The sequence below is a fragment of the Mycothermus thermophilus genome, assembly GCF_041956435.1.
Source record: "Mycothermus thermophilus strain CBS 625.91 unplaced genomic scaffold VTJ04scaffold_2, whole genome shotgun sequence".
Lineage (NCBI taxonomy): Eukaryota > Fungi > Ascomycota > Sordariomycetes > Sordariales > Chaetomiaceae > Mycothermus > Mycothermus thermophilus.
The window spans coordinates 2,642,376-2,668,070 of record NW_027191428.1 but is presented as its reverse complement, the minus strand read 5'-3'; the positions used below and the strand labels follow the sequence as shown (position 1 = coordinate 2,668,070).

The 25,695-nt window shown below is 56.2% G+C and overlaps 7 protein-coding genes across 7 annotated transcripts; 5 read left to right on the top strand and 2 right to left on the bottom strand.

The window, feature by feature from the left end:
- Positions 1–697: 697 nt before the first annotated feature.
- On the top strand, positions 698–1,153 carry VTJ04DRAFT_3132 (uncharacterized protein; the record flags this gene model as incomplete). The annotated part of the gene is made up of 3 exons (XM_069360999.1): positions 698–727; positions 801–1,024; positions 1,081–1,153. The coding sequence occupies 3 exons, from the start codon at positions 698–700 to the stop codon at positions 1,151–1,153; spliced, it is 327 nt and encodes a 108-aa protein (XP_069221653.1).
- Positions 1,154–1,341: 188 nt separating this feature from the next.
- Positions 1,342–2,962, bottom strand: VTJ04DRAFT_3131 (uncharacterized protein; the record flags this gene model as incomplete). The annotated part of the gene is made up of 2 exons (XM_069360998.1): positions 1,342–2,735; positions 2,797–2,962. 2 exons carry the CDS (start codon positions 2,960–2,962, stop codon positions 1,342–1,344), a joined length of 1,560 nt encoding a protein of 519 aa, XP_069221652.1.
- A 2,386-nt stretch (positions 2,963–5,348) lies between these two features.
- Positions 5,349–8,678, top strand: VTJ04DRAFT_3130 (uncharacterized protein; the record flags this gene model as incomplete). Its single annotated transcript, XM_069360997.1, has 1 exon — positions 5,349–8,678. The coding sequence occupies one exon, from the start codon at positions 5,349–5,351 to the stop codon at positions 8,676–8,678; it is 3,330 nt and encodes a 1,109-aa protein (XP_069221651.1).
- A 470-nt stretch (positions 8,679–9,148) lies between these two features.
- On the bottom strand, positions 9,149–11,827 carry VTJ04DRAFT_3129 (uncharacterized protein; the record flags this gene model as incomplete). Its single annotated transcript, XM_069360995.1, has 2 exons — positions 9,149–11,556; positions 11,629–11,827. The coding sequence occupies 2 exons, from the start codon at positions 11,825–11,827 to the stop codon at positions 9,149–9,151; spliced, it is 2,607 nt and encodes an 868-aa protein (XP_069221650.1).
- Positions 11,828–12,514: 687 nt separating this feature from the next.
- Positions 12,515–13,721, top strand: VTJ04DRAFT_3128 (uncharacterized protein; the record flags this gene model as incomplete). Its single annotated transcript, XM_069360994.1, has 3 exons — positions 12,515–12,610; positions 12,701–13,133; positions 13,195–13,721. The coding sequence occupies 3 exons, from the start codon at positions 12,515–12,517 to the stop codon at positions 13,719–13,721; spliced, it is 1,056 nt and encodes a 351-aa protein (XP_069221649.1).
- A 565-nt stretch (positions 13,722–14,286) lies between these two features.
- On the top strand, positions 14,287–15,916 carry VTJ04DRAFT_3127 (uncharacterized protein; the record flags this gene model as incomplete). Its single annotated transcript, XM_069360993.1, has 4 exons — positions 14,287–14,542; positions 14,601–14,702; positions 14,758–14,835; positions 14,898–15,916. 4 exons carry the CDS (start codon positions 14,287–14,289, stop codon positions 15,914–15,916), a joined length of 1,455 nt encoding a protein of 484 aa, XP_069221648.1.
- Positions 15,917–23,523: 7,607 nt separating this feature from the next.
- VTJ04DRAFT_3126 (uncharacterized protein) lies at positions 23,524–25,346 on the top strand (the record flags this gene model as incomplete). Its single annotated transcript, XM_069360992.1, has 2 exons — positions 23,524–24,185; positions 24,236–25,346. The coding sequence occupies 2 exons, from the start codon at positions 23,524–23,526 to the stop codon at positions 25,344–25,346; spliced, it is 1,773 nt and encodes a 590-aa protein (XP_069221647.1).
- Between the last annotated feature and the right edge of the window lie 349 nt (positions 25,347–25,695).

Sequence of the window (25,695 nt, the reverse complement as noted above, 5' to 3'; positions counted from 1 at the left end):
GCATGGGTTGAATGAAAGGAAGGGTTTCCTCGAACCCCCCTTGGACAGTGTTCCCCGACTAGGTAAATACGTCGGTATGAGTACATATGCACGTTGTGCTGTGATGCTTGACGTGCTGTACGACAGGAGCTTCCTTGCTCAGAGGAGGGTAATAGGACAGGAGAGGAGAGAACAGGACTGAGAGCCAATGGAAACAACAAAACATGCTTTGTGTACTTGTGTAGCTCTCGCGAGCGAGGCTTGTCTTTGATGATGGGGCTGTCAGTGATACAATATGTGTCAGGGGACTGGTTTGGAATAGAGTACGGCAAGATAACGGTTCCAAAACTGTTTCGACGCCTCCAGGGACAGAAGCATTGTATTTACACACTCCTCCCATGGAGGTACTGTTTGAACGACATTAAGGGCGTTGAGACAGAGCAAGGTCCAAGCAATTACTGAGCTAGGTACCGAAGTTAGCCATGCAGAAGGTACAGACATACATAGTTTTGTCACTCAAGTGGTCTCAGACCTAGGGATAACTCATTCATCTATCGCCTTCAAACACTTAAGGGAGTGTTACGGAGCACAGGACACAACCTTCACCATAGCATGTATGTACCTGACATTTACAGCATGCGGTACGCCGACGTATTGGAGGAGCATACTCACAGACCGAGCTCACTGCCATGCTATGGAAATCGTAGACAACACCAACATGATACTGGGGATAACAGAGAATAAGCTTGTGGATTAATAACACACTATCAGCTACGATAAATGAAAGATGATGAGAAAACACCGCTGAGGGAAACACACAGCCAACATCGCCATCCATAATCACATCACAGACCCAGGAACAGGTCAAATCAACCCAATGGAAACATCTCACACACGCAAAAAACAAAACCCCACTTAACACCCAGCCCCTAGCGCCATCAAGGTTTGCCCAACTATCAACCATCTTCATTAAAACGGGCTCCGTCTCAGAGACCAGCCAAAACAGAGGTGTGCGAGTGAAGCTAGAGACCATACAGGAGGGAAAGTTAAAAGACAGATAATGCGCCCCGAAACGTTGCGTGCGTAACCAAATTCCCTGAGAATTGCTGTTGACCTCTATTGTACACAACTCCTCTGTATATGCTTGACAACGATTAGGGTGATCATGAGATAAGGAAAAGATGGCAGACAGCCGGACATGATTTTATGGGTCGTATGGTCTTTGATTATTCACAAAAGGATATATATTGAAGTATCCAGATCGACAAAATTATGCAAATTACTTGTCAAGGCAGGGAATCTTGTCGCGCGAGACGTAGAAGACGGAAAACCACTCCTCTTTCTTGCACTTAAGCCTTCAGCTTAAAGGCCGAAGACCTCAGCGCAGCCCCAGTTGCGCTCGCAGTTGCAGTCGCCAGGGGCCTTCCACCTGTCGTTCCGGAAGGAGAAGAAGACGGCCTTGTCGCCAACCTCGTCCTCAATGGAGTGGATGGCCTCGGCCTGCTCCTGGGGGCCAGCGCAGGCAACGCCGTAGCACTTGCCGGCATTGGGCCAGCCAGTCTCAAGGATGAGACCGGACTTGTTGCAGATGCCCTCGACGATGGCCAGCTGGCCCTTGACGAACTTGCCGGCGTGCTTCGGCTTGGTGTCGGGGTTGAAGTAGGCGTGGGCGTTGCAGGCGACGACGTCAATGGCGGCGCAGAGCTGCGTGACATCGTTGTTCTGCCAGGCGGAGACGACGTCGGTGGTGGTGAAGGGGCCGGTGTACACCGAGGCGAGCTCCGACTTGGTGCGCTCAATCAGGCTGGTGAGCTGGGAAACGGTGCAGAAGCCGTTGAACAGAGCCTCGTTGCCGACGACGCAGAGATCGACGAGGTCCCAGCCGTCCCAGTTCTTGAGAGCGCTGAGCTGGTCGTCAACGCTCGGGCTGCCGTTGGAGCAGCCGTGGGCGCCGATGAAGACACCGACGATCAGGCGGAGACCGTGCTTACGGCAGGCAGCACCGACGTTCTCAAGGGTGTTGCAGTCGGTCGAGTAGACGCGGAGGGTGGAGAAACCAGCGCTAGCAATGGCGGCAACATCGGAATCGACCTCAGAGGCCGCCTTGCAGTTGCCATCCTCAGTGTAGGGAGTGTAGGTCATGGCCCAGTGCTTGCCCTTGCCGGTAGGGACAGTCTTAGAGGACGGGGCAGGGGCAGCCGGAGCAGACGGCTCCTCAGGAGCCTCGGGAGCCTCCTGAGGGGCCGAAGTGGGCTCAGAGGTCGGCTCCGGGGCACCAACCGAGGTGAACGGGCAGTAGATGACGGTGTTGGTGGCGGTGATGGTTGTGGTAATTTCAGGGGCGGTGTAGGTACCCGGGCAGATGGTGGTGACGACAGGAACGACGACGGTCGTGACGTCGGGCACCTCGGTGGTGATGGGGCCAATGGTGTAGGTGCCGGGCTCGGGGCAGACGAAGGTGGTGGTCTTGATGACGCTGGTGACGGTGCCGTCCTGGGTCTCGGTGGTGGCAACAGGGCAGACGACCGTGGTGGCGGTGGTCACAACGGTCGTGACACCGCCAAGGGTGTGGGTGCCAGCCGGAACCTCAGTGGTCGAGGCGGCGCAGACGGTCGTCGTCTCGGTCACGACGATGGTGGTCGCCGGGAACGTGTAGGTGCCAGGAGTCGGGCAGGTCTGAGCAATGGGGGTCGGAAGCTCGGGGGTAGGAGTGACGACGGCATCGACGGTGCTCGTCGGCTTGGGGCCGGGAACGACTGTCATCTGGTGTTAGTTCCTTGACCGTCTCAAGGATCTCCCTCTATGCCAAACACATACTGGTAAAATCGGTGCCGTAGATGGTCGAGTAGACCGTCGTGCAGCCGCACGTCTCGTCGCTCAGAGACCTGTCCTCCAGCATCCGGTGAGCGTGGCGGTGGCCGTGAGAACGGGCGCTCACGCCAGCGACCATGGCCGCGGCGGCGCTCAAGATAGCTGCCTTCATGGTTGCGAAACTTGTCGATCCGAACAACACAAAAATATCCAGAAAATTATATTCAGCTCTTCCCGAATATCGTCCACAGAAAGCAATTCCGTGACCAAAAACGAGTGCCCGCTAAAAGAGTGAAGCGGTGGTGTGGTAGGGAAGTGGTAAGGAAAGGACGAAAGCACGAAGCTCTCCGAGTGTCGAACTATATCAAGCAATTGCTGGCCAGGGGTGGAAGGGGGAGAGGAAAGGGGAGAAAAAGAGAGCCAGGGCCGTGTGGGAACCGCAAATTAGTCCAGATGCAGGCGCCGGCACCAATCCCCTTGGCGTTTCTTGGTGAATGCGCCCTCAGCGCGCCGGGGTCCTGCCGAATCAGAGGGCGGGAAGCAGCCAGACTTTCGTCAGCCAGCAACGGCCGCTCGCCGTGCGTTGGCGGTGTGCTCGGGCTGCTGAGTGGTGGAGCCTGCCCCTGGACTTGGCATGTGGAGTGTTCATTTGCGGCGTCGCGTTGCCGAGAATCCAAACAAGGTTCCCAGGTTGCCAGTCGCGGTCGAGGCCCGGGAAGCCCAAGCGCAAAGGGCACTCTCGGCTGGCTTGATGAAGGGGCAGCGGGGACTTGGAGATGTCCGCAGGGGAGGCCTTGTTGTGAGCTGTCCGTCGGGTTGTGGGGAAGCCGGTGCAGGGCTTCGCCGCCTTCGCTGATTGTGTTGGTTGTGTCCACTTCAGGAGGTGAGCTAGCATTTCCTGGAGAGAGATGTTGACCCAAAGTCAATCACAACTATTGCTCAGAGAACAACGTTGTCCATCTTCCGGAGAGCAGCTTTGTCAAATGATCATCAGTTCTACCGTACCTACTGAGTACGGACAGATCATTACGATCAAAGGGGTGAGTGAGACATGGCGGTCATGCCAACAAGGAGGTCGCGGCTTGAGTGCTCGATTGGGCTCAGATGAACAGCCGGGCGGCCCCAGACCCGTCCGGCTGGCCATGTTGCAAAGGAGCTTCCTCCGTCAGGAGAAGAAACAGTGAACACAAAGCGGCGGAGTCCAAGCTGACATGACAGTGAGATGCTCTCACATCGTCATCCTCGGAAGAAGCGCTGTGGTGGCGGATTCAAACGGCAGACTTCCATTTTTGGCCATCAGGAGACGCGTGAGTGGTTGCCGGGCCGGCCGGGGAAATGAAGCAAGCGACATGAGCAGAAATTGGCGGTTCCTGGGAACCGCGAGAGCGGTCATTGGGGCAATGTTTCAGGAGCCCGTTTCTCCCGTTTCTCCCGGGACTTTTTTGCGGTGGCCTTCTGCTGGATTGGATGTTCCTGCGTCCATTTCCATGCATGGTTGCAACCGGTTATGCAATGCCGTCTTGTGTTGTTCACTTCACTTGGAAGCCCAGAAGGATCATGAACCGGGCAGTGCTTTGGGCTGCGCACAGTTCCGAACAGCAGCGGGCCCAGCCAACAACCTGGAACCACCTGGGGAGGTCGTCCTCGCAACCAACTCAGTCAGACATCTCGATTGATGTTTGTGTCGCTACTCATATCCCATGAACGCTTGGAACAAGATCACATGTCCAAATGTACGACCATCATTCGTTAGCGCATGATATTCACTCGTTGGGGGGGAGGACGGCTCGACGAACTCGAGTCGGCGCTGGTGATCTGGATGCTGAGGACAGGACAGTGCGTGGCCTGTCAACGGGTGCCTCGCAGGCACGGCGTCCCTTGCAGCCGGCAGCCTCGCCGCGCCGCTTCACTGGGAGAGATCCATCTGAGATTCTCGATTGGGAAACGTCGGTGTCCTCGCGGACTGCGCTAACGCTAGCGCCAACGTCCAGAGCTCAGGGGTTTTGCGAGCGTTGAATTGCATTCCGATCGCCGTTCATGGCCAGATCTGATAGCCTCGTCCTCAGGGGTTGGTGCATTCTGGAAAGGGTTGTGTTTTTCGCTGGTCTTGTGTTTCCTCTGTCTTGGTGAACAATGCGAGGAGATGAGGAAAGTGAGGAGTTTGTTGTGGACAACAAAATATCCCCCTGTCTTAATTTGTCTGGTAACTCAGGCGGACGGGACGGATGGATGAATCGCAGGGAGTTCCAGTCTGGTCACGGCGGGTTTGCCATGGTTGAGGAATGTAACTGCACAAAGGGAACCAGGATGATCCAAAATGGAAATGTCTCTCTGGAGCATCCAGGGTTAGGGTCTAGCAAGCCTCTCATTGATCACGTGATGCCGCGTCCCCCGCGAACACATGCAAGCGCGTGCAACAATTTTTTGAGTTTTTGCGGCCTCTCAAACGCTCTCAACGGCCGGAGCGGGACCAACCATCGGGGACCACCATTGCCTCGGACCCGGCCCCGGAAGGACACAGCCTCGGACTCGGACCCGGACTTGGACTCGGAGCAACCATGATTCGACAAAGAGCCCACAATTATGTCTGCTGGAGGTGTCTGGCCACCCGGCCCGTCGACGTAGTCCCTCTCAGGCCCCGCAATGCTGCCTCCTTCTCGACGTCGTCGACTACCTCGCCGTCGGTGGCAACATGCAGGACAACACCACGCCCTGCGAGACTGCGCTTGCTGTCTCAGACTCTATCCCCCTATGGCCAAACTTCCATTCGGTCCGCATCAACCGATGCGGCCACCACCATCACCACCACTACGGCTGCCCCGCCCCCGCCATCACCTCCCGGTTCCAAAGGTAACTGGGGTGACCACTTCAAATCACTACAACACCAAGAACATGTCAGCCTTCGAGAGCGCCTCAGGCAATGGGAGATTGAAAACCCCCACCCCGTCCTGTCCATGCCGACCGACTTGCCGTCCGACGGTGCCAGTCTGCCGGGAAGATCCCGCGCCGACTTTGGCTGGCATATCGACCTCACCTCGGGGGAACAGCATGACGCCCATGGCTTTGACGACATTGATATGGTCGACATCGGGCTGGAAAGCGCTGTGCTGAACCCCGGAGACCTCGTCGAGGTCACTACCAGTGCTTGGAGACACCGCCTGCTGGCCATCTGCCTGGGCAGATTCAACGGCCACTTGCACTTTTACACCCACACCGGCAAGTGGTTCACATGCCGGACATTCCGCACCAACTTCGTCATTAAATCCTTCATCAAGGATCCCGAGGAGCTGCAAGCCGTCATCGACGCCATCCCATCCGTTTCCTCCTCTGCCACCGTGCTCAACGAGCTCCAGGACCTCAATCTTGGCCCCTCCCGCGATGTTGGCGCCGCGCTCATCCGCAGGATGTACAAGTTCCAGTCCGAGGCCCGCCTTATCCACCAGACCTACGTCGAGAGGCTGAGTCGCGCTCGCTCCCAGATGGGCTCCGAAGAGAAGCTTCTGAGCCTGCGAGATCTTGCCGAGGCCTTGCTTCCTGCCTCTCTCAAGCGGGGCAAGAACGCCTATCCTCCGGAGGCCATGTATGCTGTCCATTCCGTCATCGAGGAAGAGGACATCGCCTTCCGCGCCCTGCACCGCGCCCCTCGCTTCCACGAGTCTCACACTTACCTCCTGTATTCAGCTGACATCCAAGAGACCATCAGCCGCGTCGAGAAGCTGGTGCGCAATTACTACGAATACAAAAGCCAGCCAACACGTCACCGCAAATCCGAGCAATTAACTCGCATAGAAACTTTCACCCAGTTCTTGAAAGACGCGCAGCAGGTTATTGATCTGTCCCGCAGTCGCCGCGACTGGTCCCCCCACGGCATGCTCGGTCTCCGCAAAAAGGACGCTCCTCCGCCTGACCCCTCCAAAATCCCGTCCTGGTCCGACATTGGCCTTGACGTGATCCGCTTCATCGAGCACTGGGCTGTCTCGGGCGGGTTCCGCCCAGGCTCTAACTACCATGGCATCGGCGCCGCCATCCTGCGTCTCCTCGACCGCTACGAGGATGCGATTCTCGACAGCACCACTGGGTGGACCTTTTTGCAGGAGATCGGTTGGCTCCCGCCATGGGACATCAGTGCCCGTCACGAAATGCGTCTTCCAGAGCAGGAAGTTAGGCGCCATGTCGCCGCGCCCAAGAATAACGACCTGCCGCTCAGCCTGAGCGAAGATCGCTTGGCTGATCTCCGCCAAGATTTCGCTCGCTCCACTGTATACTGCATCGACTCAGTCGACACGGTTGACGTCGACGATGGTATCTCGCTCGAGGACGCGGGTGGCGGCAAGTACTGGATCCACGTCCATGTCGCCGACCCAGCCTCCCGGCTCTCTCCCGACAGCGACCTTGCCAAGCAGGCAGCCGCCAAATCCCAATCTAGCTACCTGGCTGGTTTTCAGCAAGCCATGCTGGACCATCCCGGGATCCGCGAGACCTTCTCCTTGGGACCTAACAGCCCAACCCTCACCTTCAGTGCACTGGTCGATGAAGAGGGGCACCTGCTTGACGGCAAGATCTCGCCGGGCACCATTCGAGACGTGGTGTACATAACGCCCGAGGAAGTGGCCACAGTTGTGGAAGATGCTGGTTATCAGAACGTGCCGCCTGGGGTTCTCGAGGTGGGCACGCCTCCAGCGAGCAACCCTCCGCCACCCAAGCCACAAACAAGGCCGGAGGACCTCTCAAGGGCCCAAAAGCGCGAGTTGAAGACACTTTTCAAGCTTGCTCACGCCTTGCAGCGCAATAGAGTCGAGAGGGGTGCCTTCCCGGCCTACCCTTCAAAGCCAAAGGCGACCGTCTCGCTGAACCAGGTCTCCAAGGAGATTGATGCAGGGGATTCAATCTTCTACGATGGCGACCCCCACATCCGCGTCGCCTACGAACCCAGCGGCAGTGTATTAGTCTCAAGCCTCATGCAGCTGGCCGGCGAGGTGGGCGCCCGGTGGTGTTACGAGCGCGACATCCCCATCCCGTATCGCGTGCAGCTGCTCACCAACGAAGAGAGCCTTGAGGCTCTCCGCAAGTTCAGCCGCGACGTGATGTCCCCCCAACTTTCCGCCAAAAAGAACCCTCCCCGCGAGCATTGGGAGCAAATGATGCAGCTCGTCGGCGGCTTCACCCTCACCACTTCCCCCGGTCCCAACATGGTCATGGGCCTGGACCTGTACACCAAAGTTACCTCTCCACTCCGTCGGTACCCGGACCTGCTCACGCACTGGCAAATCGAGGCAGCTCTCCTCCACGAGCATCGCACTGGCCAATCCCTGGTCTTCCGCGTCGCCCCCGGCAGCTCCACTGTCGTTCCGGAAAACGCCGCCGATCCCACCGCCGGAGCGAAACACCGCTCCCCCTCCGCTCTCCTCAGGGAGAAGGCGAAGCGAGATCAAGCCTTCCTCCCCTTCGACCGCAAACAGCTCGAAAGCCACATCCTACCGAGCCTGCGCATCCGCGAGCGCCACTCCCGCATCGTCGACAACTCGGACGGCAACAACCAGTGGATCCTCCAGGCGCTGGTGCGCGCTTGGAAGTTCAACGACGTCACGCCCGGTTGCCCACCCTTGCCGCAGACCTTTTTGTACAAGGTCACCGACGTGCCCTCGCTGCGCTTCCTCAGCGGCGAGCTCAACTGGTTCGAGCGCAGGGCCGAGGTCGACCTGCAAGACTTCAACGGGGTCGTCAGGATCGCCGATGTCCAGCCCGGCGACGTGTTCGAAGTGGAGCTCAAGGACGTGAACGTCCACGAGAAGAAGATTTACGTGCGTCTGCTGAAGATTGTTAGCCAGGTGCCGAGAGAGAATAAGGAGGAGGAAAAGAATAAGAAAAGTGACGTGGAGGTGGCTTAAGCCACTGGGTAAATAGATGTTGATTGGTGAGTGTATGATGGTATTGTATGGGCTGGGTATGATGATGGCTTTCTTGTACATGTAGAATAGAATCTTTAACATGTGGGATACATGAGGTATACGTGTAGATAGGATCTCGGTTGTACATTTATGACGTCTGGATAAAATATCATGGGATCTCTCCACCAAGACACAAATAGATTCTGACATTCAAACCAAACCATCGCACGTGGCATCACCGTATATGGACAAGTCACGAGGAACAGCACGCTATAAAACAACGCGGTCGTAGTGGTATCATTTGTCAAAACGCTCAGCAGCTCCCGGACGTGAAGGTGGTTCATCAAAAACACCATTGACCCGAGCAGATCCAACCAACAACATGCCAACCCCCCACCCACCCACTCTTCTCTCTCCATCTACTATGACAACCTCGTGGTACCCAAAAAGCCGTCTTCAACATATACTTATTATAAGCTCGCCAAAACACTCTGCACCCCAGCGCTCCCCGCGTCCTCTCTCTTCTGCACAAAAGCCTTGAAATCCGCTTTGCCCAGCCTCACTCCTCCCACCTGCTGCTGCCCGGCACCGCCTCCCGAACCGGATCCGCCGCCACCCGACCCGGCGACGCCCGCCAGGTTTCTCGACCTCTCCTTGAGCGCCTCCGGGCCGATGATGAACAGATAGCCCACCTCGGTCAGCACCTCCAGGCCCGCCTCCACCTCCTTGGCGAGCGGCCATTCCCGCACCGTCGACACGTAGCGCGCAATGTCCTTGGTGACCATCAACCCGCCGGTGGCGTTGACCTGGAACTTCTTGAGGTGGTCGAACAGCAGGCGGTGGACGGCGAGGGCGAGCTCGGAGCTGAAGGCTTCCAGGTTCGGGCCGTCGACCGCCTGGCGAGCCTGGGAAGCAAGGCGAGAGAGGAAGGTGCAGATGGCTTGGCAGGTCGGGGTTTGGAGCTGGTCAACCAGGCCTTCGAGATCGTCGTCGCGGGGGCGGAAGTCGTTCTTTTTCTGCTGGGAAAGGAGTTTGGTCACCCAGTGGATGGCGACGTCGAGCGTGGCTTTCATGACGGCGTTTGTCTTGCGCTCGATGGATTCGATGGCGAGCTTGGTTTGAGCTTCCATGCTGCGGCGGACGGTCGTGTTGGATTCTGCGAGGCGGATGAGGACGGTGTGGACGAAGCGGGAGAGGAGGTTTGTGATGATGACGGCGGGGCGGATGTTGGGGAGGTAGGAGAGGTCGGGTTCTGTCTTTGCATTGTCCTGGGCGGAAGCTTGGTCGAGAGCAGCATCGAGGGCGGTTTCGATGTAGACTTGCCCAACAGAAGTGAGGAGAAGGTTGAGCAGGGCGTTGACGTCCTTCGGGGTTTCACTGGGAGTGCCCAGCTCAAGGGTGCGGCGTACACTCTCGGCCAGCCAACCAATCATGCGTTTGGCATAGTCGACGCTGAGGACACCGTCTTGGTCTGACACTTCAATGTCATTCTTGTTGGTAGCACTGTCCTGAATCCGGGCGACACGAAGCATGATACGCTTCTGGGTCGGGGTGAGATCGGACGACTCGAGACGCTGGATGTAGGCGTCCTTGGCTGAGGCGATCAGCTGGGAGCCTTGCTGGGTGATGGCTGCCATGAATCCGGACGGGGCTTTCTTGCGCCGTGAGTGGTAGACGGTGAATTTGAAGAGGAGCGAGTTGTACATCTCTTCAAGGCTACGGCGTTCACGGTCGATGTACGAGCCTCCAATAAGGTAAGGAACAAAGAGTTCCTCAAGTTGTTGGTCAAGGGTTTGGGCGATCTGAGCCGAGCAGGGCTCCGGGTGTTCTGTCAGACCATGGGTTTTGAGGTCTTCAACGAGTGCAGCAATATAAGTGCGGGAAGCATGCAGCGAGCGCAAGAAAGCAAGCGACGAGATGGAGGTGGCCTTGTCCAAGACCATCTCAAGGCGCTGCTGGATGGATTGCTGGAAGACTCGTTGAATAAACTTGATGAGAACGGTTTCGTAGTATGGGAAGGCCCGCTTGATAATAAAGGACTCCTCTTGCATGACGATGCGGACTTCGTCGATCAGGGATTGCAGGCTGGGCTCGACGCCAGGCGGCTCGGAGTCTGGGTCGGCTAGCTGATCCCATATCTCACCGTCGGTAGTGACCTCTTCGGCGAGAAGCTGGTCGCGGTCGATGAAGAACTGGTGCTGGTTGACGAAAGCGGCGATGACGCTGGCGCCGCCATTGAAATCGTGGAGCACGCGGGCGCACTCGCGCATATCGTCAAAGTTCTGGCGCCGATAGCTGTTGTTAAACTGCTTGAGCAAGTCTTGCTCCAGGTGCTCAGAGAACTTCTCAAGCACTTCTCGTGTATTGTGACGGCGGTTTGTGCCGGTGACGCCGTTGGTGATACCATTGCCGCGGAATCCGCCCGAGGACTGACCCCATGAGGTCGGGTCGAGGCGCTGGCTGATGCGCATGAGCTGGCGAGAAATTACGGCGCAGCGCACCTTGTTTTCGGCACCGCCCTGGCGTTGTATCTCCTCCAGAGAAGTGAGCTGGCCGGTCTCGGTCACTTCGGTCCAGCATTGGATCAGGAAGTTGGCGTCCTGCGCTTTGCGCCGCTTCCGGTCGAGCTCCTCGAGCTTCTCGCCAATCTGCACGGCAATGTTTCCTCCCCCGTCACCGCGGCCTGATGAGCCATTCGAATTGCTGCTGTTCAGGGACAGGTCGAGAGCCTCGAACTGGGCCATGGACTGGTCGAGCTTGCGACCAAGGGTCTCGAGAGTTTGGTCATGCTGGATCTCGGCGCGACGGACCTGGGAAAGGAGCTCGGATTCTTTCTCTTGTAGCTCTTCGGAGAGGACACCAAGTTGCGACAGGGCATCTGAGCAGAAGGAACTGTTAGTCCGCCAAGGTCAAGAGCAGCAGCAGCAGGCTGTGGTGGGAGAGAGCTCACTCTCGAAGGTCCGGATCAGGGGCTTCGGGTCAAAGGCATGGTGGGAAGGGCCAGAACGGCGACTCGAAGGGAGGGCAGCCTCGGCGAGGGAATCGACAAAGTCGCCGACGATGAAGTCCTTGTTGGAAAAGTCGTCTAGAGTAATGCTAGGGCCCTTGGGAAAGAGGGGCCGCGAAGCCGCCGAGCCCCCGCGTTCCATGGCCGTGGCGATGGTGATGGAGTTGGCTGTCACATCACCTCGTTGGTTCGCCTCGTCGGTCCTGTTTGTGCTGATCCAGTCAAGCACGGGACAGGACAGGACTGAGGGTCTGGAAGTTGTGGGAGGTTCGTTGTTAGGGCGGCGGGGAGTGAAGTATTGAGATGTTGATGTGAAGTTGGAGTTCCAGGTTGCTTGCTCGTGCCTCTGTGGTGCTTGGTCTTGGCGGGGACTGGGCTGGGGTGCAGTTGTTCCTGGCAGCAGCCACATTCCGTCATGGCCCTGTCCTGGTCTCATTCGGGCTTGGCCACGTAACGCAACTCCACTGCAATACGGTAAAGACAACCCTCAATCTGGCCACGGCGAGCACATGATTGAGCGTCCAACCCCTTGGTCCAGTCCTGAATCTCACGAGACTATGAACGGGTGCTAGTTTTGCGCCAGCAATAATCTTCCTCTCATTCTTTTGCTCCTTTTACTCTCACATGGATCGCAGGTCGACCGGTGCTCGCTAGGAGAAGTCCACAATACTCGTAACATTACGCCAATATCGGTGGTATCGGAGCCGTTGTCGATCTTGGACCTTGGAAACCTGGAAGTTCCAACTGCTCGTCCACACCACCTTCCCATCACAACATCCTTAGCTAGCCGTGGATTCGACGACGGCAGTCGCAAAGCCGCAAGCACCCAATGGCGGTCAATCCCCGCGACCTCGACAAGTTCCGGGCGGATGCCCGGGCGGGAGGAACGCTCCTGACTCCTGAGGAGAGGATAAAGCTGATCAAGGTCTGCCTCCTGTTGCTCTGATCAATCCCCTACGCCTCCTCCAGCACAGCACAAGCCAAGATGCTGACACCTACTTGTTACCCGACACAGCCTTACCTCCCTCCCCCTAACCGCTCCAGATCGCCGCATCCAGAGGCAATCAACCTCAACGGCGCTTCCCCGGGCCGCCATGAGCGGAAACATAGCCTCGGTGTCCGCCGCTTTCTCCTCCGCCAATACTACCAGCTGGTCTTCGTGATCATACACGTCTTCTTCTCCATCTACATACGCCTCCGCCAGGCCTACCATGCCGTCGCAAACCGCATCTACTCCATCTACTACTACCACCATCGGACACCCGAGCTGATCCGCCGCGACGTCAAGGGCCTCCGGAAGCTACCCAAACATCTCAGCGTCATCCTGACCCTCGACGATCAGGGCCGCCGTGGTGCTGGGCTTGAGAGGCTTCTCAATGAAGTGGCCGATGTGGCGGCTTGGACCGCGAGCGCGGGGATTCCGCAGTTGTCTGTCTATGAAAAGACGGGTGAGTAGCCGCAGGCACACTGGACATGTACGTCTCAGGGCAAAGCTGACTTTTGACCTAGGTATCCTTAAGGAGTACCTCCAAGAAACCCACCTCGCTGTCTCTCAACAACTTCGATCCTACTTTGGCCGCGACCGGCCCTCCCTGAGTGTCCGGGCGCCGCACATGCCAGCCATCGAATCGGTCCGGAGTAGCCGGAATCTCCACGCCAGCGGTGGCAGCAGCAGCAGCAGCGACGAGGCCGACAGCTCGGGCTTCCACCTTTCGATTCTGCTCATTTCAGCCGAAGACGGCCGTGACTCCATGGTCGACCTGACCAAGACGCTGGCCGAGATGTCGCAGCGCAAGAAGCTCAAGACGGACGACATCTCGATGGAGCTTGTCGATGCTGAGCTGACCGAGAGTATCATGGACGAGCCTGACCTGCTGATTCTGTTCGGCCCACATGTCGAGCTCGCTGGCTACCCGCCCTGGCAGATCCGCCTGACTGAGATCTTCCACGTCAAAGACAATCAGGGGGTCGGATACCAGGTGTTTTATCGGGGATTGCTCAACTATGCCAATGCGCAGATGCGGAAGGGGAGGTGAAAGAGAGATGGAAGCGGAAGTTGTCTCCAGGGAGGCCTGTGGTGTTTTTATTGTTTGGGTCAAATTATATTGGGAATTATGGGAATACACTAGGTATGTTACAAGAGAAATAGAAGAATGTGTGCTGGGCGTTCAAGGAGTTCTGATGTTGTTGCTCTTTGGTGTGGCACCCCCTGGACGACGTGGTGTTGAAGTCTGGTAACTCCGCTGGTGGGGCAAGAAGCGGGAGAAAAAAATATAGACAAGGATATTCAGACTCTTCATGTATACTTGCAAAACCTATGTATCTTCCTCTTCACATAGGAGTTTCTCATCCTCCTCATCCTCTGATCTAAACAGCCCTTCTTCTCAAGTTGCGGGTCTCTCTGATTGGCCAACCTCCTCACTTAGCGGGTCTCAACGGCTGCACCGTTTCATCAGGCCATCTTTCCTCACAACCTTTTCTCACTCTCACAGGTGACTAACACGCCTCCCATCTCAACGTCGGATCCCGGCTTAAATCCTGCTGGCCAACTAACGTACAAAAATGAGCTGTCCCGAGACAGACTTCTACACAGAGGGAAAAATGACCATTTTCCGGCCTCCAATAGTTCGCTCTGGTACCGCAGCACTTAACCGCGCCCTCTTCTCAAAAACCTTCAACCTCGCTGCTGCAGCCGTCCATGACAACAAGACCATCTCGCACTATCGCAAGGCCCTTCAGGCAGCCGATGAGATTCTCCAAGCAGACAGGATCTCGCCCGTCAGGCCCCATCCGGACCTGTCACTGGCTGCTCAAGGGCGCAAGTGCCTGCTCCTGAATCCCAAAATCAAGGTTGAAGGTTTGCCATCTTGTTGATTTCTCTTCTCGGAGAGAACATCAGCTGACTGTCATCACAGCTCCTGATACTTGGGGCAGTGTGCTCAAGGATGGAATTGAAAAGAAAGACTTGTCTATCCTTCCTTATGAGCTGAAGCTCGACTATGATTACTGGGAGTTCAGTATGACATGTCTCCCCTGGCCTCGTTTTTAGGGTGTCAACTGACAGGCCATTAGGGGATGTTCTCGCATCGATATTGCCCGAGGAACTCCATGATGAGATTCCCTCTGGGTTCAACACCGCTGGTCATGTCGGTATGGAACGACCACAATCCTCATGATTGTCGGGGGAAGTCATTCCTCACTAACAGGTCCAGCACACCTCAACCTGCGTGCACCATATATCCCCTACAAGCACATTATCGCCCAAGTCCTCCTAGACAAGAACCCAGTGATCCGTACTGTCATCAACAAAGTCGACAACGTCGGCGCTGAGTCCGAATTCCGTACCTTCCAGTACGAACTCCTCGCGGGGCCGGACGACATGCATGTCCAGGTCAACGAGAACCACTGCACGTTCGAGTTTGACTACTCTAAGGTCTACTGGAACAGCAAGCTCGAACACGAGCATCGGCGACTGGTTAACATCTTCCAACCGGGCCAGGTGGTATGCGACGTCATGGCTGGCATCGGACCCTTCGCCGTGCCTGCCGGCAAGAACCGCGTCTTCGTCTGGGCAAACGATAAGAACCCCGAGAGTTACAAGTACCTCGTCGACGCCATTAAGAAGAACAAAGTCTCGGAGTTTGTCCGCCCCTTCTGCGAAGACGGCAGGGACTTCATCTGCCGCGCGGCCGACGAGGTCCTGGAAGCCTCCCGCAAGGGCGAATGCGCCGTGCTCCCCATCAAAGTCCCCCGCAGCCAACAACAAAGGAGCAGGAGCAAGTCTCCTACCGGCAGGAAACAGCCGCCCAAACCCAAGGAGGAACGCATCCCCATCCCCTCGACCATCTCGCACTTCGTCATGAACCTGCCCGCTTCCGCCATCGACTTCCTCCCCAGCTACCGCGGTCTATACCACGGCCACGAAGACCTCTTCCACCCGGCCACGTCGACCCGCCTGCCCATGATCCACGTTCACTGCTTCGGCCCGAAGGCGGACGACGAGACCCCCGCCCTGGACGTGTGCGAGCGCATCTCGTTGACGCTCGGGGTGCGTGCCAGGCCGGCCAAGGAAGGTGAGGATCCGGCAGAGGCGGAGGATAGGGTCGGGGAAGACGGGGTACCAGAGGTGGTGGTGGGCGTTCACTTGGTGAGGGCCGTGGCGCCGGCGAAGAGCATGTATTGCGCTAGCTTTAGGTTGCCCGCTAAGGTGGCGTTTGCGACGAGGGCTTGACAGGGAATTGGATAGGTAGATAGGCAGGGAGGCAGTGAATGGGACGGGAAAGGGATAGAGAAAATCAGATGGGGAAAAAAGGAGTTAGGGTCTCTCGGTGTGTTGGATGTTTGGTCTTGGTGGTTTAGACTTGTCAGTGCCTATTGAGGTTTCAGAGCCCATCTCCCCTCATATGAATGATGGTTGTGTGTCTAGGAAGGTTGGAGAGCCAGAAAATACCATCAATCGCCAAATTCCCCAGCTTTGCGCGTCCTACATGACTCTCCATCTTTTGCCCAATGCTGAGACAACTGGGCCGTGTCCTTTGGTGTTCACCTATCTATCGTGCACCGCGATGCGGTGGTGGCTAGTACAACATCAAAGCCACGAGTGCCGTGTTTAGACAGATATCTTGGTCACAGCATCAATCAGGGCTATCTGGATATATGCGGGGTGTGTATGTGGCATAGACATGTCTGTCAGAAGATGTGTATGTTCACCCAGGTTACTTTGAAGCCGTCCTCGAATAATCAGTACACAAGGACATTTGGCAACGGCTTGTGTTTCAACCCTCCCCTGCCCATTGCCCCCACGAAACAAACAAATAATCAATCTACATTGATGGACAGGCAAACGACTCTCGTGTATCAGGGCCAAGTACTCAGCTCCTACCCATAGCCATGCCGCCGGAACATCGCAGCCGTTACTGCACACACCCACCATCACCACAGAAAGCAGGGGAACTGGTGAAGGAAGAGATGGAGGAGGGTGTCAACACAGATTATATGCTAGCAGTATGCATGGCAGAAGCAGGCCGTCTGTACTCCGTATGTATGTACGTTATCTGTATCCCATCTGCATGCACACGCCCATCAACCACCACCAGCCATCCGAGCATCCTTTCTTCCCGTCTGTTGTGGCTTGCTTCTCCATACCGAGTCGCGGGCCAAGCAATCTGTTGTTGTTATTTTCACCCCTCCCCGTTCATCCTCTCATCGGGGACAGGTAGTAGTAGTTATATGTTTGCGTCGTGGGTGTTTGAGATTGGGTCATCGATGATAGATCGATGGATCGTATCTTGCGCGGGCAGTCAACCTACGATTGCCATCCATCGGGGTTGCTGTACAAGCGCAGCACACAAGATCCCGGCGGCGGCAAAGGGTTGGTCAACTTATAAGTGTTTGCTTGCTTGTTACGTATTATCATCAGATTTGCCGTGGCGGGTGCAGCTTCCCTATCCTCCCGGCATATGGTAGATGGTTAATGGCAGCCAACACCTCGCTCCAACAGAAACGCATCACAATCTCCCACGTCCCAATCCGAATCCTACAAGAACACCGAACCCAAGAGCCGTATCTCGGATCCCATTCCGCGGCGGCCTGGTCCCAGCTTCGGTGTGCCACCGGTATCTCGTTCCCCCTCCCTCCCGTTGATCGGAACGTTTTAGGTTGCATCGGGGAAAAAGAATGGCGTAGTAACGGCTCTGCAACCAACCCTCCCTTTTGCGCGCCTGCCCTGAGCTGTCTTCTGCATCTCGATGATTGTGGCAGATACGTAGGTAGCTGTCCCCCTCCATCATTACTATTGACGAAACATGACTCGGATCGGAGGAGATGACGGGGCCGTCTGGTTGTGATCCAGGCCTCCCCGTATCCGATCCGATGGTGGGTACTATAAGTAAGCTCCCTAGTCCAGGGGAGCATAGGAAAGTAGATAGAGGTCCAGTACAGGGCGCTATCATCGCCAAATCGCCCTCCTCTGTGCTCCGACTTACCCCCGATCAAGACGGATTACACGAGTATGGGTTGTCTCAGCATGATGTCGAGCATTAGCGCCCCTGGTAAAAATAAACAAAACCTTTCCCGGGCGGTCTTCCCCTGGGCTAGGCTGCGGGGCCTGGATGGCCATATCACACAGCTCGCGACTCGCCGGTCAAGTAGTTTCCTGCAACATATTCTAGCCGGCCTGCGGCCGGTGAAGTTGTGCTTCGTGGTGCTACAGGACAACAGTGACCAGGAGGTACAGTAAATAGCTTGGTGATGCGGTGGGCTGATCGGATGACGTGGGCTGGAAAGGCGAACTATGAGCGAGGTGTTGACGCGGAAGATTCCTTGCACCTGTTGCTGCGTTGACAGCAGCTACGCATGTGAGTGTAGCACATGTGGGGGTTGTAAGCACACGGCAAAACAAACACCTTGGAGCAAGAAGGACTAGAACCAGATGAGGTCCTGGGTCGGGGAGAGGGATCACTATGGCACATGACAGGTAGGTAGCAAGCGGGTAGGATTTGTCGATCCCAATCATCCGCGATGGGCGACGTACGGACACACATCTAGATAAACCTCAGCGAGGTACGGTACCCTGCCGTGAGGTGGCCGCCCCACGCCGGTGTCCGATGGAGATGGATGAAACGGAGGGCCGATGCACCCTCGGTCAGCATGGCGTGTCTAGATCGGGGCCAGGAGGGGGACACCATCTCAGCCCTCCCGGCCCTCCATCTCCAAGCCCTCCCGCGCTCACCGTTGCGCCACGTCGGTTGCCCAGAGAAAGCCTCACCTTCTCAAGCCGGGGGGTACACCGGATCACTACTACCGCTACTGAGCGCCAAGTGCAGAAAAGAGCCGCCAGCAGTACTGCATCAGTAGCTCGCATAGGTAAGGTAGTTGTGACTTGTTTGCGACTCAGGCCATTGAGGGAAGGTGGGGTGGTTTCGGAGGCTTCAGCGGAATCCAAACTGCAGACCAGTTCACCACTACCTTTTGCACTTCGCCTCTGTTATCTCTCGCTGTTTCGCCCTGTTCGCCTACTTACCAGGGCAGTCCGATCCCGATGCATCGGTCTCGACACCGTAATTTTTTTTCCTGCGTGTTCGGACAGGGCCGATGTCAAAAAGTGCCCCGATTTTGATACGAGTTGGTAAGGGTGAGGAGGGGAGAAAAAGAGGGGATTGGCCGTTGTGAGCGGGACAGGCGCCCGGACGATGGGGCCAGCGGAGCTCCAGGTCGTCGACGTTATCAGTTGAGCGCAAGGATGGCTGCGGCTAACTTCGGGAGGTAGGTGGATGCACCGACCTAAGTATGGATGGGCGTACGGCGAGCAGACGAGGGGAACACAGCAGCGAGAAAACGTGGGTTGAGCTTCCATCCATGGATTCTGGGACTCGATCGAAGATAGGTAGGTAACTTGGCTTGTTTGCTTCTCAGGCCGGTGATTCATGGCCATGTAAGACCGTCGTTGTAGTGTGGAGCCAAGCAGGGGGACCTGCAACCGTGACAGTGATGGGTGAGCTTGAGAGAACCTGAAAGCCAGGAATAGCATGCTCTGTTGCTTCTACTAGTGCGGTCGATGGCCTTTTGTTGACAAAGCACGTAGAGTGCTTATGCAATTCCAAGGTCTAGACAGCCAATGCTAAGAGGTCTGGGCCTGGACTGGATGGTAGGAGCATTCTGTTCTCGCGGCGAAACTACCTGAGGTCCAGTACCTGAGATGCTGAGGTAAGTGGCTCCCGTCGTGGGCCTCAACCCCGCGAATCAACGCCTCCAAAACTAAGAGGCTGGGATACGATGACCTAGCCGCGAATTGAGAGAAGTTAGGATATTGAAGAGATTTACCCTCCCGTCTTTGGGCCAACGAACGTGCAACGAACCAAGGCCAAACCTCCCAGGGATTGTGTCGGTGACAATGCGGCGGTAGCCGTTTCTTGCGGTTCTGGAACTCCGGGCGACATGTGATGACATGCAACAGGTATACAGTAGTTTCCATTACTTGGATAATACAGCTGATGAACTGGTCGGCTTTACTGCCGTTGCCTTGGGGCCGATCGACAGATCGAAAGTCGGCCCGGGCCAGTGGAGGTTCTCCGTTGGCGGCATTTGGCGAGAACGAGAATCGCCCGAGATGATGCGGGTAATTGAGTACGTACCTAAGATATCGACGGACGTAGATACCTCAGGTACAGCCACCGTTGAACAAACATTGGCGGATGGTGATGTTGCTCGAGTCATCTTTGGCTGAGGCGATCGTCTGCGACTGCAAGCGGAAGCAAAGATGCATCCAGAATCGCACGTCATGCCGCAGGGGGCTGCGTGATGCGGCGTACGTATGACGACGATGTGCGACCCGGCCTGTGGACCAGCGAGTCGTAAGTCCCATCGTCAGTCATCAGATGGAAGCTCTGCGACGCAAGGTCCGGAAACAAAAACGCGGACCCAAGAGACTTTGCTGGGGCCGACCTATGGATGGACGGTAAGTGCTTTAGGTACGCGCCTGTTGAGAAACCCTGTTTTGTGTGTCAAAAGAAATGTGTCCCGTGACCAGGTCAGCTCATGCCTTGAGAAGGCATTCCAACGCTGAGCCGACCACTTCGCCACGCTGAGCTCGCTTCGACGTTTCGAAGCCTTGGAGGCTTCAAGAAAGACACCAAGTCACTTGACGGTTGGATGGTTTGCATCACCCCGCGTTTCTAGATGCATGCTGGGGTAGGCTGGTGATGGGTTGCCGCGGGGCATTGTCCAGTACATACTTTGTACAAGCCCAAAGCGTGCGGAGTGCTGGAGCGACGCTGAGGCATTGATGAGCCGAGGACATGTTCGCCATCAAGGATAAGCCATTGTTGGTAATCCAAGTCGGACGGGAAGACTCGGGATGAGGGGCGGGTCGGCTATCGAGTCGAGGCCTCGACTCCCAGTTTGTCTTTGGCGTCTTTGACCAGCCGCATAATGCTTTGTTCGCATCCTGTTGAGCGAGTACATGGACAACCAAATATCTAACTTGGCAGCAACACCTCTTACGTTTGGCGAAATCTCGAATGTCTGGGACCAGGCTGTCCCAGTGACGCCCATCCGCACAAGCGAACCTGAAGATTAGGGCCTGGTCGAGCCCAGATGCGGGAGAGGGGAAATGGTGTCTGGGAGGCGAGAGCACGCAGGGATTGCCTCTTTCTAAGGTGCCAGTCTCTCAGGCACGGGCAAGGAACTCGGTGGCGGGCTGGCCAGAGATTCGGGCCGTAAATCCATTTTTTCTGGCCAGGACCAGAATGATCTGAGAAAGGGAGAGAAAAAAAAGACTCGTTGTGTCGAACAGGACCATGGAAGACGGCGTGTCAAGGGCCTAGCATCGTTTGGGTACCTCTTCCGGTCCTAAACAGGGAGACTTGGGTCCTGCAATCGTGCGCAATAAAAACCTTTGGTGCTGCTGTCAATCTGTGCTATGGTTCCCAAGGGTTTGGTGGTCAGGTGCATGTCGAGTTGCACTCGAGTCGCAAGCGGCCAAGGGTGTGGGAGTTCCAGAAGCTTGGCCAAGGAACGATGTTTCATCGGTCAAACCTGGAGCGGCGCCCTGTGCGCGGCCGTGCGATCAGCCCTGGAGCGAAGAGGGTAACTAGCCGGGTCTCATCGATGGTGGACGGCCGCGGCTATAGCCCTGGTTGAATTTTTTTTTTCTATTTTTTTTTCTTCGACCAAGGCCGTGGCCGGCTGCCTCATGTCCATCGAGATCCGTCAAGTGAACACACAAGATCATCATGCTCAACGCTGCTGGTATTATCCAGCGTTTTTCGCGAAGGCTGAAAAGCAAGGCTCTCTGTGTCCGGATCAAAATGGAAAATTGTGCTTGACTAAAAAGTGAGCTTGGAAAAATGGCGTCAACCAAACAACAGCCAAACAAACCGTCTGCCCTTGGGTCACTTGGGTCACACGCTTCTTTTGTGTGGGGTAATTCGCTGAGGCCGGCGGCCGGTTGCATTCCCCTTCTGCCTGCCCCGTGTCGGTTTCCTTTGCCGGCCCACACCTTGGGGCGTGGGCTTGCCGGGAGTGGGAGAGCCCCCACTTCCATGCAACCGTAGTCCCGCTAGACCGAACCGGGTTTTGTGTCTACATTCACGGCAGACCGCTTCCGATTGCTCGGCACTGGCTCGCTCTGGCTCACCGGCACCGACCACAACGAAACCAAAATCCTGCGGCAGCATATGGCCTTTTCTGCAGCCCTCGAGTCTGCAAACTTGCCCGTGTCTTTCGAGTCCTGCTGCTTTCTGGCGGACGCTTCGAGACAGCGCCTCATATCCGCCTTCAACGGCGGACTCTCGTCGTCCATCCCAACAACAACAACCACAAACCTGGAACCCATCCCCACAACTTGACGACATTTCGGGCCCATCAAAACTTTAGACCATAGCTGACGCCATAACCACCACTTTCATCCGATCACAACAACAACAACACAACACACACACAGTCTCGTCCACCGACTCTCGTCACTGCTGCCTCTGGCAGAGTCAAAGCTCCCATGGAAAATTCCAGCGTCGGATTTCCAACATAGAAAACCGATCAATCCATCAACCATTCCCGTCCTCGTTGTTTTTTTCCCGACACCAAACAACACTTCTCATTATCGCCCTCAGCTCTTCACAACCCGAACCTCGACTTCGATTCTACCTTGCCACGATATCTGCGATATCCAGAGTGGGAGATACAAGCCTGGAATGTAAGTTGCTTTCTCGTTTGCTGGTTCTCTCTTTGACTGCGCGATCGTCTCCCAACAGCAATTGAGTTTCGTCGGCCCCATTCCGTTCATTCATTCTTTCCCATCAACTCCTCTCTCATTTCCCATCACCAAGAAACACCATCGGGATTTGAAAGACATCTCGGAGCTGCCCTGTGAGCGAGAAGTCGCCTGCGGCCTATCGCTTTCATTGCTGCACTCCACACAGCGTTGCACGTTCTCGGCATCCGTCGATCATGCCAACCAGGGCGTTTCCATACTGTTGGCAAACGTCCTCCTGTGGTCGTCGGCGGATCGAGAACACAATTCTCCCCGTCTATCTGTCGCTTGATCTGCTCCAAGATCGATAACTCGATCTGGACCAGCGAGCGGCAGCTCGACCCCAATCCACGGACCCCCAACTTTTACACACCCTTTGAGCAGGTCAAACAACACCCACCCCCCTTTCCCACCCCCCGCCATCACCTCATCCCACGTTTCTGGCACAAAGAAAAAGACCAACAGGGGTCAGACCCGCACCCGCTCACTTGCACGAGACGCCAAGGCTCCGAAGAGCCGGGGCACTTACCCGCACACCGGCCCTCTGCGCCATTCTTCTTCTCAACACCCACACCCACAGCCATCACAACTGGACCAACCACTGTTTCCCACTCCTTCCATACGGCCTCTATCGTTGTCGTTGTCCAGTTTCCTTCCTCTACGAGACCGGCTCTGCCGAGTCTCGGGCTGCTCTCCTCTCCGACTTGGGCCTCACCTTCCGTCGCGCTCTTTACGGTGTCAATGACTCTGCGCACACGGCAACTCTAACCCTGTATCCCGCAGATCGCCCGCAAAGCGACTTCAAGTCACACGGACAGCACGACCTCGCCACAGATAGGCACCGTCGCGATACCCTCATCCACGGCAAAGAAGAGATTTCGGTGCTTTTGGCCCCCCATCAAACTTTTCCACCGTCCTTGCGCAACGTTCGCATGACCAATTCTGTTCAGCCCTCCACTCAGCAAAGACTCAAGGTTGACCTGAACGTGGTCCATTCATTGATTGCGAACACTGCGTCAGTCGCGGAAATCACAGACATTGCGGACCTAACGGCCGTCGCGGAAATCGCGGAGGAACTTTAGTTGGCAAAAATGGCCGTGGTTCTCACTTCCGAGGAGGAAAGCTGCTTCGCCCCGGCGTTGCGGCGCTCCTATTCACAACCGAGGTTTGGAGTCAAGAGCAATGGACTCCGTTCCTCGTCATCGACTTCTCGACTTTCGGACTTACTGAACCAACCTTCTCTGTCGTCACCGTCAGTCTCATCTTCGCTGAGGTCTCCGAAACCCGAGCGCACCGATTCGAGCTCTGCGTCAGAGCAGTCTAACTCGGCGACCAGCTCTTCCTTCACTTCAGACTCTGACGAGTCATCTGCGTCAGAAGACGCACAGCTTCCAGAAAACGATACTCTCTACTCACATCCTGGTACCCAGGAACCGCCGTCCAGCCCGCAATATGCCAACTCGGAGGATGGGACAAGCGACCAGGAAGACAATGCCGGCACAATAGCGCGGCCTGGCAGCCCCGTCTTGCAGGACAGGGCTGAGGACGATAGTGCCTTGCGCCCGCAACCATCTCGGCACGTCGACTACCTCTCGCACGATTGGCGTGAGGAGGATATTTGGTCGTCCTGGAAGCTGATTGTGTCGAGGCGTGGAGACTTCAACAATGCTGCGCGACTTGAGAACGCTTCGTGGAGGACGTGGATGAAGAACAAGAACAAGCTCAGCACAGTCCCTGCTGAGGCACTGAACTGGTAAGTTTTTAGTTCTTGAGCAATAATGGACAGTCGCTGACAGCACCTAGGCTCAAAGATTGCGACGTCACCTGGCTCTACGGGCCATTGCAGACAGGCACTACCAGTACAGATCACACGTCAAGCACTTCCAACAGCACCCGGATGTCAAAATCGAATTCGTTCGCCAAGAAGCCCATCCTCAAGAAGCGGAGCATGTCGGAAATCATGCTGCAGAGGTCCCTGTCGACATCATCCCTTGTTAAGCAGGCCGCCGCTGCCGTCCAAGCGCAGCAAGAAGGAGGCAGGAGGAGGATAGGCAGGAGAGCCAACGTGGACACCAATGACTACATGACATTTCCCTTCGCGTCTCGTGATGGCTCAAGCCGCTATCCCTCGACCCGGTCCTCGGGAATCGCGTCCCCGAACAGCGGCCGCAAACACATCCACTTCAACGAGCAGGTTGCTCAATGCATCGCTGTCGATGTGCGGGATGACGATGAAGACGATGACGACCTGGAGATGGACCGCTACCACTATGACAGTGACTCGGACGATGGGGGCATCGTGATGAAAGTCCCGAAACTCATCAAGAAGCGGCCGGCGCCCAAGAAGAAGAAGAGCAAAGACAAGAAGGGCGAGAGCAAGACCATTGCCATGCTCCCATCCACGACGCTGAAGCCCGAGGATGATGATGAGACGTCCGACGTTTCCGAATCAGGGATCAAGCACAGCTCCAGCGGTGGTCTTAAGAGCCCTGTTCTTTCGCCCGTCCGGTCACCCGTCCTATCGCCATCTTCCTCCCAGGAGACATTGCGGCCCACTAAGAAACCGAGCAAACTATTCTTCGCCGGTGACGAGGATGATGATGACGACCAAGATGTGGAAAAGATCGACATCTCGCCTGCTGGGTTTTCAGCCAAGCTGCAGAACAACGATATGGGCGGCAGCACCGGCGGAGGAGGATTGCGGCGGACGACATCGAGTGCAAGTCTGTCAGGAGGATTGGGCGGCATGCGCAGGACAACGTCAGGGATCTTCCGCCCAGTCGAGGAACCGACCCTTACCACGGCCCCTACAAAGGCTCCCTCGAACGGTGGCCTCATGGGCCAATTTCTCAAAACGGTAAATACGGCCCGGGATATTGTCCATGTCGTCTGGAACGTCGGCTGGAGGAGCTGATTCCATTCTATTTTCTCTTTCCGTTTGGCTTTGACTTCGTGTTAACCAATTGGCTGTTTTTTTTCGCCTTTCCAGGAGTCTTCTATACGACGTTAATCGTCTGTTTCGGCGTTGATTTCGACGAGCGTTTCAGTCCCCTCTGTACGATAATACCTCAGCACAACAGTATTGGGGGTGGACGGAGAGAAGGCGACGGAGAGAGTTCATGGCTTTCACGCGGGAAATACCGACTCTAGGGTCATCTTGTTTTACGGCGAGCGCTTGCGTACGGACGGGCACATCAACTACAACTACCACCATCCTTTGTGCATGGGCGGTTTTGTTGCTGAGACGACGACGACGAAGAGCC